The sequence below is a fragment of the Aspergillus mulundensis genome (assembly GCF_003369625.1).
Source record: "Aspergillus mulundensis strain DSM 5745 chromosome Unknown scaffold_10, whole genome shotgun sequence".
Classification (NCBI taxonomy): Eukaryota; Fungi; Ascomycota; class Eurotiomycetes; order Eurotiales; family Aspergillaceae; genus Aspergillus; species Aspergillus mulundensis.
In genome coordinates, this window is record NW_020797898.1 from 1,337,642 (window position 1) to 1,350,451 (window position 12,810).

The following is a 12,810-nucleotide window of genomic DNA, read 5'->3' on the forward strand; positions in this document are numbered from 1 at the left end:
GCTGTTTGCTCTGCTCCGGTCTCGGAACAAACAGCCGAGGTACCTACCCCACTTTTCGAGATGCCTTCTTGAACCTTTCATTAAATTAATGCGAACAAGAACCCCCTTTGAAGATGTATTTTCATAAATACAAGCTGTGAGAGAACTGGCACCATGCTCCTCTCAAAATCAGCGACGAGGTGGACAGCAAGAACCCTCCCCACCCGACTTACCCTCAACACCGCGCTCCTCCGCTTCTCCTCATCAACCTCCGACTCCTCCGCATCCACAGCCACATCCGCATCCCCAATAGCAACCTCCTTCCTCTCACGCTTCCAATCCCTAGGACCACAATCACGCACCCAAACCCTCGACGCAAATCAACTCCGCCTCCTCTCATTGACACTCAACCGCCCAACCCTCTTCTCCACCTCCCCGCACCTCTCCCAAACAGCACCCAGCACAACAACAACCGCGATCGAAGACGGAACACCACTTCCGGCAGGCTACCACCTCGCATACTTCACGCCTGCATTCCTAGAGAATGAGCTCGGCGCCGACGGCACAGACACGAGCTATAACCCGGCGCACCCGTTCACGCGGCGCATGTGGGCGGGCGGGGAGGTCTCCTGGCCGCGGGACGGTAAGGGACGAGTCAATCCGTTGAGGGTCGGGCAGAAGGTCACCGAGACGACGAGGGTGCTTAGTGCCGAGGCAAAGGTTGTGCGGAAGACGGGCGAGGAGATGATTGTTGTTGGGGTTGAGAAGGAGTTTGCGAATGAGGGGGGTGTAGCGGTTGTTGATAGGCGGTTTGTCCATGTCCGATGGTCCTAGGGATAATTGACTAACGGGTCTTATAGAAATTGGGTCTTCCGCAAGGCGCTTCCACCGCCGTCGCAAGTAACAATAGATACACAGAACCTACCATCACCAACGCCTCCCTCTTCGCAACCCGCCAGCACATCAACAACATCCTCCGCAGACGGCCTCACGCACACGCGCACCCTTCGCCAAACAGCCGTGACACTCTTCCGCTTCAGCGCACTTACCTTCAATCCCCATAAAATCCATTACTCGCAGCCGTGGTGCCGGCAGGTCGAGGGGCACAAGGACATCGTTGTGCACGGGCCGTTGAATCTGATTGCGATTCTGGACTTCTGGAGGGACGTTCGAGGTGCTGGCGCGGATGCGAGCGCGTTCTTGCCAGAGAGAATTGCCTATCGTGCTACGAGTCCGTTGTATGCGGAGGATGAGTATCGGATTGTGCTCAAGCAAGGCGAGAAGGGAAGTGGGGATGGGGAGAAGAGCGTCGTGGAGATTCTTACGCCCGAGGGGAATGTGGGTATGAAGGCTGAGGTTGTGGGTGCATAGATATATAGTGTAGGATAGAATAGAAGCTGATTTGGCTTTAGCTACATTGCATTACATCCTTGTTGTCGACGAGGCTATCGCCTAAGGAGTCCCTGGCTTATTGCTGTGGCCTCCACATAATCAGTTCCCTAGGTGCGAAGTAATATGGGCTACGGGCCGGGAGATGGGATCCAGCACAAAAGACGAGCCGCGAAGCATTTTCGACAACGAGCCTCGTCTGTGATGGCCGACTTATCAAGGCAAGCAAGACCCTGTTCAACTATCTGTCTCCTGGATGTCAAAGTATTGAAGAACTAGCATAAGGCCCCTGGGTCCAATAAGGCGGAACTCAGCCTCCTATGTCCTGTCCTGTAAATGGTCCGAAAAGAAACAAAACGAAACGCTGTATATCCATCCCGATGCAATAAAAAAGAAAGAAAATACCTCTGTTCCCAACTCACACATCGTCAGTCATGTCGTTCAATCCATACTCTCATACAGTCATAAGGTCGTTTGGATCGTCCAATGTCCTCCACGCAGGCGAACCAAGTCCATGCCCGCAGAACGCCCCATATCTCATGCTCCAATCCAGCATGCGCGGTGCCAAATCCACAAAGAGAAAGAGACATCAGGTCTCCAAGTCAACGAACATAGCAGTTCAGTCCGCATCAGTCGACTGCTCGCGCAAAGCCCAATGCTTCCGGACAAGTAAACGGCAAGGTGAAGCTCTTCTAGTCAGGATACCCCCTGAAAACACAATTCCAGAAGTCGCCGAAGAAGGGCTTCTGCCTCCGCCTCCAGCCTCTCACAATGAGCCTCCTGCCCAGCTTAACCAGCTTTCTCTTTTTTCTGGCAATTTCCTCGGACGGTTCTCGGTCACCGTCCCCGGCAGCAGCCGCCCAGACAATGAAGTAAGTGCCCACGTGGAGGAGAATCCTCCAGGACATTTCCATGGTTATATGGTCATAACCGTGAATAAAGCCCTCTATCATTTCCTTTGCCGCCTCGACCCCGTAGATATGGTAATCAATGTAAAGCTCCGCTGCCATTTGGGCGATATCTAGCGCGCGAGGCCCGTATTGAGCAAATTCCCAATCCGTTATTAAGATTGTGGAGTCGGGAACGGGCATAAAAGCAGGGGCATTCCTGGCTTCCAAGTCGAAACAGGGATCAAAAGAAGGCTTCTTTGCGGGCGGTCGCAAGATGTCCAAGGGCAGGAGAATACTGGATATTGTTAGTTAAACCTTGTACGTAGGCTGGTTGTGGGTTAGGGTTAGGTATGGGATGAAAGGAGGGATGACATACTTCCCCGCCCAGAAGTCCCCATGAATAGGCCCAATTGTCTCATCTTTGGTCTGGAAATCCTTGTCCAGCTCTTCGCGGGCCACCTTCATCAGCTTCTCCATGATCTTTCTGGTCCCCTTCTTCTTCCCCAGGATATTTGGGTATTTTTCGATCGCGCGAGGAAGCCATTCATAACTAAGACGGAATCTAAACCCGGCCATCTCTTTATTGATGTCTGTGTCAAATTCTCCTGCTACCGTCTTCTGACTCTCCTTCGTCATCCAATTGTGAAACTGCCGTAGCCATTGACCTAGGCTTTCTCCAATCTGGAAAACCCATGCCCACAGTCGTTCATCCTTCAAGCACGGCAAATTCAGCAAGAATGTTTGTAAGTCAGTGGAGTTCTTGAGATGCTCCATCATGAGAGTGTGTGTAGCATAATTCAGCTGGTATAGCTCCGGTGTCCGGATATTCAGTTTAAATATCTGATTATGGAGAGTAGTGTTGGTCACTCGAAGACTAAATTGGTCTAGGCTGTTGAGGACGAGCCCCTCTGAAATCTGGAGTGGTGTTAATCCACGTCTGTATCTTATCGTCAGAGTAGGTAGAGCGTACACTGCGAGCTTGTGTAAGCTCATGCTCCTTAACCGTAGAGATATAAGGGACTGAATGTTTTATGATCACCGTCTTCGTCCCGTTATCAAGTGGCCTTGCTAGAGTGCCCGTGTAGACGTAGTTGAGCCTGCTCCTGTGGCTCTTCGACAACGAAGAGCAGGCGTACCTTCCGCGGGAGACATTCTGTGCCACAGCTTCTCGAATCTCCCTGTCGAGATGTGTCTCGTCTTCTATTTCCAATACCATATTGGTGTCTGATTCCGTGTCCAAGTCTGTAGGTTTGTATGCTGGTATAACAACCATTACCTCAGGATGTGTTTCGATATTGGACTTGTCGACATTGCAGTCATACTCAAAGAGTGCTCCTGAATCAAGCCCTGTGTCAACCACCAGCTCCATTTCATCATTCTGATCCTGGATTTCTCGTTCCCGGTCCTCTTCCCATCCAACGACTGGTCCGATCCAACATCCGAGTTCCTCGTCCGACACAGTAACCATCTCCTGGTTTGGCGTACTTAAATCCTCGAGATATCCAACATCGTAAATATTTGTGTTGAGGTCTATCGAGATTTCAGAAATCACGTCTGAGTATCGCTCGTCTCCGATGATAGCTCCAATGTATGAGTCCGTTCCTGACTCAGGGGTTTCGCCTCGGACCCAGTCCGGGTCAACGGCAGGGTCATCGTCGGGGAGGTCGATGACCCATGGGTATTCTGGGTTGGGATATGTAACTTGCGACATGGGGGGATTGAGATGCAGTAGAGAATGGTGTGAGAGTGAAGTGGATCAGGCGTATACATGCTTGTGTTGAAGGAAAAAGGGAAATGAGACGTTTTCTCTGCCATGGTCGCGTTCGCGTCGCGTGCTCACTCAGGAGATACTCGCGCGCGTTGTGAGACCTCCCTGAGGCCTTTTGTTGGAGCTTGAGTGAGGGATGCGGCGGCGGCTGCAGTCTGAGGCCTGGGTGAGGCTTTTCTATATGGTGACGGGACTCTTACCATTGAGCTAGTAGGCCTTGCGTCCCTGGCAGAGAAGACAGTTGGAACAGAATTGGGCCTTGCCCATGAGGTCTAAACAAGATTAATGTGAGATATGGCGGAAAGCGAGGGGTGGTCATTTGGTGCTTGATCTGAGAGGAGAGCCTGGAGGAAGCCGAAGAGGGCCGTGCCTTCTGTTGGGCTCTGAAAGACTGGGGCCTTTTGAGCTTTTTGTGACGAAAGGACGAGTAAAAGATAGCGATGGTCTCTTTCAGCTGATCAAGGTACACGGTGTCTGTAGTAAATCCATCTCAATATCTAGTACCCACGATCGTAAACGAAATACCGTACTAGCATTGGAAGCCTTTCCGGCTCTCTGAATCTCCCGTATCTGAGGTAATATCACCGCGGTATACCTTACGAATTGAGGTCAACTAGGGGAATCTCAGTTTCTTTATGCCAGCTGACAAGTGTTCGAAGTCAGGTAGATATAGCAAGGGCAGGTGAGTGGCCACTACTCTTGGGATTACAAAATAGGACGCCAGTGTATCCTGAACTGCTTTACCACGACAGCAGTCTAATCACTGTCCTCTTACAAATAGACTCTCCTTTGTCCCTAAAGCCTTAGCTAAACGCTTCTTCCACTGCACCACGTATGTTCCCTTATCACCATCCACGAACGCAGTAACAGCCCCTTCTTTGCAGTCGAACAGTCTTATATCTCGTCACAGCAGCGCCAATTGAACTCGATCGAGCTGGACCGCTACCAATCTTCTGGGTGTTCCTTTGCAGGCCGATCATGACTTTGGTTTATGGCCACGGAGAACTCCCACCCAAGAAAGTCCTTGGGTTAAGCGAATGAACGGGGATGTGGGAGCGAAGTAAGAAAAGGCTATCCAGTTCCTTCTCGGAATTCTCCAGGGGTTTGAAGTTGAGGAGCATAAAGGGATGAGGTTGGTTGAACTATTCTGCGAGCTGCAAGCTATCAAGATCAGTAAAGACAGCAAACGGTCTAGAGGCCCACCTCGCTTTGCTTTCCCTGCAGTCGTTCAGCCAATTCCGGTAGATCGAGTTCAGCGGAAATTGGCGCCAATGCTGTTTGTGTTCTCCAAGGCTGTGTGCATTGCGACTAGAAAGCTAAGATGAAGGAGGGAAGGCTTCTATTCTCAACCCTCCGTCAATGAGACCATCTTGTATGGCACAGTCTTGAAATAGTGAACTATGAGGGGATTAAAGATTTTGCTAAGGGCTAGTCCCTGATTTAGGGGTTGAAGAGCGACCAGGTCATGAGATCCCAGAGGATTTAGATGGTAATTTCCTGTATCTGAGCCCTATGAGATCTCGGCGAAAACAACCAAGTAGACCTCAATCCCGGATACATGCGCCCAGCAACAATCCAAATGCACTCATTCCTACTTAGGCCATAGATCGCTAACATGCAGCACCAGTCGAGTACAGAGCCGTAAGATCTCTCAAATCAAATGTCACATCGTATGTCCATTACCTCCCATCTCGATTTGAAGAATGTGCAAATGCAGCGCCATGAGCAAGCTCAATGCATGATTGTACTTCTCCAGAACATATCACATATCCCAGAAACCGGTGCGGCGGCGGACGTACTCGGCTGGGGCCCGCTTCACGGGGTTCAAGTACTTGGTCGGATTGTAGTACTCGGTCCAGTACAGGTCGTCGATGTTGTTGTTCGGATTGGCGTTGCAGTGGATGCGCATGACCTGATGCAGGGCCGGGAGCTCCTGCGCTTCGTGCCAGGTGTCGATTACGTCGTTTCTGTTCATGAGGGGTCTCTTGTTCATCTCGCGCTGGGAAGGTTAGCCCTGATTGGTATTGTGTTGCCAAGTTAGGACGGAATGGGCATAGCACACCTCCATATATTCCTCCTTCAGCTCCCAGACCTTGTTTCCGTTTGCACCCTTTTTGGTTTGATCGGAAAGGCGGAGGCACCAATGCCAGTACGCCTTCCAGCTAAACCACGGTCCTTGCGCGCTGAGTGTATCGATCATCTCCGGGGTCCCGTGCTTGCAGGTATGGCCGTAGACAATGATCTTCGCGGTCTCGTCGGCGGCAAGGAGCTCGCGCATTCCCATGTTCAACAAAGCCGTCATCATCTCCATGGAGTTGTTGTTCACCGCAACGAGAAGGGCGCGGTGTCCGTACTTGCGCAGGGCATCGCGGTTCGGAAGGAGAGCACGAACCATGGCCGCATTCTCCATTCTGACAGCCATGTCAATTGCATGGCCGCCGAACTGGGTGGATGTCATGGGTGTAGCTCCCTCCTTGACGAGATCCTTGATGCCGTCCACGTTCTGGATGAGCATGGTAGCCCAGAGCCTCTCAGCCAGGATCTTCTCGTCGCCGAAGTGGACCTTCCAGTTTGCTGGAGACAGGGGATTCGGCGCGGGGCCAGTGGAAGGACGGCGGGTGTTGCGGTTGATGGCGGCGAGATCGATAGTGATATCTTCGGGGCCGGGTGTGGAGTCTGTGTCGTCCATGTCGCCCGGGTTGAATCTCAAATTCGAGGCTTCGAGAGAATCAAGGCCAGTGTAGAGGAAGGTCATAAGGTCAGTGTCAGTTTCCAGCTCCGGCTTCTTGACAAGACCACGTATGTAGTCGACCTCGTTGACTCCGGTAGGGCCGGTGGAAGAGAGAGCCATAAAGCTCTGGCCGATGTTTAGCTCAATTTTTGAGGTATTAACCGTAGGGGTAGGGCTGGCGTAGGGAAGATCCATGAGGCTTATCTCATGATCGGTTTTGGGCTTCTTCATCAGGAGAGCAGGGTCGATTGTGTCGAGCAACGGAGACTCTTCGCGCCTGCGCTTGGTGTGTGTATTCTTGGGGTAGCGCTCCATCTTGGTATAGCCGTCTGGTCTGACGCGTGTGTTCGCAGGCGAGAATGACAACCTTCAATGCAACATTGTCAGCTTTCAGAGCTCATGGATATGAACTGTCAAGGCACGGGAGAAGGGAGGAGCCTATACTGATCTGACTGTTCTCAACCTCATAGGTAGCCGGTGTTCTACAGAGTCGAACGCGAGGACACGGTAAATCCTTGCTCAGGCGAGATACCAGCTTGAAACTCCGTATTGCTGATGCTTTATTAGTCTTGTTCTCTGAAGTAACTGCCACCGAGCTGAAGACGCTTGAGATAGCGCTGCCTCACTCTAACAAACAAGGTGGGTAGAATGATTCACTGGCAAGTGAGAGCTCTAACTTACAGAAGCTGCAGAGAAGAAAGAAGTTTCATAATCATAGAGAAACCCCTCAGGTATCCGTTGTATTGCTCAGTTCTGTGATTTAACAATGTAAGCAGGTAATGATGTCGTGAATAGTCAACCAGCTCTCCCAGCTCCATCCCTCTTGGCCGATGCTCCGGGCTTTGCTCGTGGAACGAGGGGACAAACATATAACCTACAGGGAGCGTTTTATTCCTTGTGCTGCTAGGTCTCTAGAGCTTCGCAGTAATCTGGCCCAGAACGGTTTGCTCCATGGCTGTTGCTATGGTCTTTTGTTGCAAACGCAGCAGTGTCAAACAATCCAGATCCTTGATAGTTAGCAAGACAATAGGTTTGTAGTATCTGGATGTCTCAGGTTGAGACCTTAAGTGACGATGATGTCTCCAGATAAAGTGCTCTTTTTGTCCGGCCCATGCCAAAGAGTGCAGCCTTCCCTTTCCATTCTCCATCAAGCATGTAGTAACTCTGATGACTGAAACGAATTCCGCTTGCTTGATGTCGGCCGTGATACAACAGGGCGACCTAGGACGCTTCGAGTATTTGTCTTTTGTATGTCTACTTTTATTCGATCAAGCTTTCGGGGAGCTGAAGGACGGCTGAACATGGCATTAGGGCTTGAAAGATAATCTTGAGCGCTTAGGGGTATAAACTGAGTACATCCGGATAGGTGTGAAGGGCGTCTCCAACATATTTAATGTGATAAAGGCAATTAACATACCATGGAACGAACAAAGGATCGGGGCGTGGAGCATTGGGGGAAAGAGGGGAAGCAGCGGCGGAGAAGAGGGGTTGCAAAGATATATACACTGCACACTACCTATGGATTAGAAATAGCAGACTCCAGTGACTTCAAAGTCGCAAAACTAATCGGAATGGACTTGGATAAGCTTCTGGATTATACGCAAGGTAGGCTCTGGTCTCCGGCCATGTTGTGCACTCTCAGTCAACTGACCGCAAATCCGAATCCACAGACCACCCCCCCAAGCCGGGACCCCAGAGCGCACCTCCACCCCTCCGCCCCAACTTTTCTGCAGCGCCCTTTCTCAATCGACCACTACCAGACTCTCCTCTTCCTTATTCCATCGACGAGTCCAGTGTTTCTATCCCATATTCCACCACGCGTCCGTATAGCTTACCGCAGCTGGGGCCCAGGGGTTCCCTTTTCAGCTGCAGGCCAGGAAATCCTCCTATCCCTCGATTCGCCCTTGAAAATTCTCACACGACCCGACTAAGGCCGGCTTCTCTTCCAGTCCTACCTCCCATCGCGTTCTCGTCGCCATTTTCCTGTTTGACCACGGCGGAAAATACTCTCCCCGCCCTTCCCTCCCCGCGCAACATGAACGAGCCCACACCTTCTCCGACACCAGGTCCCGCCGCCACAAAATCAAAGTCGCCGCCCGCGGCTGCTGGTACCAAACGCAAGCGAGGCTCTGCTGGGAAATACTATGCTGTTAAAGCGGGATATCAGCCGGGCATCTACTATGAGTGGAAAGATTGCTTGGCCCAGGTGACGGGCTTCAAAGGCGCAGTTTGTGAGTGATCATGACGGAGAAGCACCCTTTGCTTTCAATATCTGAGATCAGTCAATAACTTCCGGTTCTCATTAGTTCAAGGGTTTCCGAGCATCGAAGAGGCGAACGCATTTTTAACCGGCGCCAAACCTCCGGCGTCGCGGGGCGCGTCGCCGCTAAGCGCGGAGCCGACGAGATTCTACGCGATCCAACGAGGACACAAACCAGGGGTGTACACCAACTGGGCCAATGCGCAAGATCAAATAAGAGGTTTTCAGAAACCCCGCTACAAGAAGTTTTCCACCAGAGAGGAAGCGGAAGAATTTGTGAAACTAGGCGGACAGCCCGTTCAGTTCGCTTCATCTACAGACACAAAGCTGCCCGGGGCCCCCGGCTTGACCAGCGATGCACCGAAAGATCAGCAAGGGACCACGTTTGAGCCGGGCGAGGGTCCCTTACCCCCCGGTGCGGAGGATGGATTTGATCCCAACGTCCTGCTCGATCCAAAGACTGGCAAGATTGTTTACAAGTCAGAAGAGCAGAAAGCCGCTACCAAGACCCAACCGAAAGGTCCGCCAGGGATGCTTCGTATCTATACCGATGGTAGTTCGCTGAAGAATGGAAGAGTGCAAGCAATGGCCGGTGTGGGGGTGTACTTTGGACCCGGCGACTCACGGTTTGTCTCCCCTACATGATAAGTGAATACCTACTAACGAGCCTTTCCCCAGCAGAAACGTCTCAGAGCCTCTCAAAGGCAGCCGTCAAACGAACCAGCGCGCCGAGCTTACAGCGATCCTGCGCGCTCTTGACATCGCTCCCCGACACCGAGATGTGACCATTGTCACTGACAGTCAGTATGCGATCAATTGCGTGACCCTGTGGTTCCAAAAGTGGCGAACCAACAATTGGATGACGGCGGACAAAAAACCCGTGGAGAATAAGGACCTAGTTGAGTCTATCCTGAGCAAGATTGAAGAGCGTGCGGAGCTCCGAGTCAGGACTCTGTTCGAATGGGTCAAGGGACATGCTGCGGATCCTGGAAATGAAGCAGCTGATCGTCTCGCGGTGAATGGAGCGCAAAGGGGAATGTCGGAGCTGGGCGTATGATGAGACTTCTGAGTAGAAACGGGACTGCATAACAAGCGACTGTATCTTTTATCATTTATCTGCAAGCATCAAGTGTGTCGATTAATATGTATTCAAAACTACAAGCTTATCGCGGCTATCGGCTCGGGGTTCCCGGTTGAGTCATCCAGGGCCAAGCAGGCCAAGCAGGTCAAGCTCCAAGTTTTGAGTGCCCGGGATCCAGACTTTTTCTCCCACCACGTTGCTCCAGTCAGATCTATCTTGGCTCCAGATCATCATCCATATTCTTTATAGGCACTCGTATCTCTTGAGATATTCGATGAGACAAAGTTTGGTCCTCAAACTTTTGAAACTCCGGCTCCTTAGAATGATTGAATAACACACGCCTGCAATAACCTGACCGTTCCATCTTCCGTGAGTCTTGGAAGTCGAGCAATCGGGGAATTCTGCTAATTGCTCAGCTCCGGGATTTTGTATCATATATATACATACCGATTGAATTGCGGGGTTGTGCACCATGCCCACGTTATCTTTGATCAACTTTAACATCGTCTGTGCGACATTGGGAGGCTTCATCTCCATCTTCGGTCTGGTCTCGTACCTGTTCAAAGAGAGATTTTATCTCTCCGAGGCTTGTTCGTACTCCACCTTCTGGCTATCAATTCCTCCACTAATTAGACAGTGATCTCACTGCTGGCCGGAGTAGCATTCTCCCCGCATGCGGCCAATTTCATCCGACCGCTCGACTACGCGCTTGGCACGGACCAAAATCTAGACCAGATCACGCTGTGTTTCACAAGGCTGGTTCTCGGCGTCCAGCTCGTCCTAGCCGGCGTGCAGCTTCCGAAGCGGTACCTGCAGCTCGAATGGAAGAGCCTCTCGCTGCTGCTGGGGCCTGGAATGGCCGCCATGTGGATGTGCAGCGCTCTAGTGATCTGGGCCCTGGTTCCGAATTTTTCGTTTCTGCACGCGCTTGCTGTTGGGGCCTGTGTTACACCGACTGATCCTGTGCTTTCGAACTCGATTGTCAAGGGCAAGTTTGCAGATAAGAATGTTCCTCAGCCGCTGCAGCGGATTATCATTGCCGAGTCGGGGGCGAATGATGGGCTGGGGTATCCCTTTCTTTTCTTCGCTCTTTACCTCATCCAGTACACTGGTATGGGTGGTGAGGGATTTAGCGGGGGTGCAGGGAAAGCTATGGGCTTGTGGTTCTACGAGACCTGGGCTTACACCATTCTGTTAAGCGTTGGTTACGGAGTCACTGTTGGTTGGATATCTAGGGAACTGCTACATTGGGCGGAGGAGAAGCACTACGTGGACCGGGAGAGCTTCCTTGTGTTTGCTATTGCTCTTGCGGTAAGCATCTGCAGCCGCCGGCGATGCTGAATGAAACTGACCGCGATTAGCTTTTCATCGTTGGAACCTGCGGATTGATCGGAACAGATGACCTCCTGGCTTGCTTCGTTGCAGGGAATGTCTTTACGCAAGAGTACGCCTCCCATCAACGTCTGATTGCTGTTAAGCTGACCGAATAGTGACTGGTTCCGCCTCGAGACAATGGACGACTCGCTTCAGCCCACTATTGATATGCTCCTCAACTTGGCAGTCTTCATGTGGTTCGGAGCCGTCTGTCCATGGCACCTCTTTCTGGAAAATAACGTCATCCCCATTTACCGCCTCATCCCCCTCGGAATACTCATCCTGCTTGTCCGCCGCATGCCCATTATTTTCGCCATGCACAAGTACATCGACCAGATCGAAAGTCTGTTCCAGACGACATTCGTCGGCTTTTTCGGTCCCATCGGAGTCGGCGCAATCTTCTACCTCTCCGTGAGCAGGGAGTACCTGGCCAACATTACGGTCAACGAGGAAGTCCGCGCCGACGCGCAGCAAGTCTCCGACACCATCGAAGTTGTCGTCTGGTTCCTCGTCATCTGCAGCATAGTCGTGCACGGCCTTTCCATTCCCTTCGCCAAAGCTGGCTACCACCTGCCGCGCACGATCTCGCAGGCAATCAGCACCAGCACCAACGACGAACCAATCCCGCTCACCAGCAATCAGCACACACACAGCACGGCGACGCATGACCACGTTGAGACTACGAGCCGTCGCACGAGGAGACACGATACCTCCCTTCCTACCACTGCGAGCCGCTCGCATACGCCGCAGCCTTTGGCGTTCCAGATTGGACGGAGCGTTATTCGTTCCGCGTCGCCCTCTTCTGACGCAAGGATTGGATCGGGTGCTGGGGAGGAGCCGGCAAGGCCCGTGAATCTGGTGTTAAAGACGGAGACGAAAGCGGATTCGGCGAGGAGCGAGTAGCTGCTTGCTGATGGGCTTTGGAGTTGATGTGCTTGGCGGTTTTGTAGTGGCATTGTATGTCCCACTGAAGTTGAGAGGTGCTGTAGGACCTGAAGTGGTAGCAGAAGGGGATGTCGATGGATATGAAGTAATGCTCTTGGGACACCCTAGGGCTGCTGGAAGTAGGTGCCTGAGACCCCCGGGCCCTAGGGCCACCAGGGCCCGGGCTACTACTAATATTCTAGCGGTGGCCGATATAAAACTTTTTATCTAACTCTAGAACTGGCTTTTAGTACACAAAGCAATATAAGAGACTTCTAGCTACATTGTTTATCCTTTACCTTTAGTAAGGGCATCTATCATCTCTAAGCATACATGTCTGAAGTCCCGAGGTCTGTGCGTAGGTATTGTAAATGGGCGACGAACAATAGACCCTACAATAAGTGTCTCATTATG

At 51.8% G+C, this 12,810-nt stretch overlaps 5 protein-coding genes across 5 annotated transcripts; 3 read left to right on the top strand and 2 right to left on the bottom strand.

Annotated features, from left to right (window-relative positions):
• Positions 1-153: 153 nt before the first annotated feature.
• Positions 154-1,435, top strand: DSM5745_08821 (hydroxyacyl-thioester dehydratase HTD2; the record flags this gene model as incomplete). The annotated part of the gene is made up of 3 exons (XM_026750837.1): positions 154-788; positions 840-1,342; positions 1,392-1,435. 3 exons carry the CDS (start codon positions 154-156, stop codon positions 1,433-1,435), a joined length of 1,182 nt encoding a protein of 393 aa, XP_026600850.1.
• Positions 1,436-2,060: 625 nt separating this feature from the next.
• On the bottom strand, positions 2,061-3,969 carry DSM5745_08822 (uncharacterized protein; the record flags this gene model as incomplete). Its single annotated transcript, XM_026750838.1, has 3 exons — positions 2,061-2,553; positions 2,635-3,173; positions 3,229-3,969. 3 exons carry the CDS (start codon positions 3,967-3,969, stop codon positions 2,061-2,063), a joined length of 1,773 nt encoding a protein of 590 aa, XP_026600851.1.
• A 1,819-nt stretch (positions 3,970-5,788) lies between these two features.
• On the bottom strand, positions 5,789-7,072 carry DSM5745_08823 (uncharacterized protein; the record flags this gene model as incomplete). The annotated part of the gene is made up of 2 exons (XM_026750839.1): positions 5,789-6,025; positions 6,089-7,072. 2 exons carry the CDS (start codon positions 7,070-7,072, stop codon positions 5,789-5,791), a joined length of 1,221 nt encoding a protein of 406 aa, XP_026600852.1.
• Positions 7,073-8,792: 1,720 nt separating this feature from the next.
• Positions 8,793-10,419, top strand: DSM5745_08824 (RNA-DNA hybrid ribonuclease; the record flags this gene model as incomplete). Its single annotated transcript, XM_026750840.1, has 5 exons — positions 8,793-8,988; positions 9,064-9,643; positions 9,696-10,068; positions 10,180-10,302; positions 10,348-10,419. The coding sequence occupies 5 exons, from the start codon at positions 8,793-8,795 to the stop codon at positions 10,417-10,419; spliced, it is 1,344 nt and encodes a 447-aa protein (XP_026600853.1).
• A 151-nt stretch (positions 10,420-10,570) lies between these two features.
• On the top strand, positions 10,571-12,375 carry DSM5745_08825 (putative Na/H antiporter; the record flags this gene model as incomplete). The annotated part of the gene is made up of 4 exons (XM_026750841.1): positions 10,571-10,688; positions 10,736-11,409; positions 11,460-11,542; positions 11,589-12,375. 4 exons carry the CDS (start codon positions 10,571-10,573, stop codon positions 12,373-12,375), a joined length of 1,662 nt encoding a protein of 553 aa, XP_026600854.1.
• Between the last annotated feature and the right edge of the window lie 435 nt (positions 12,376-12,810).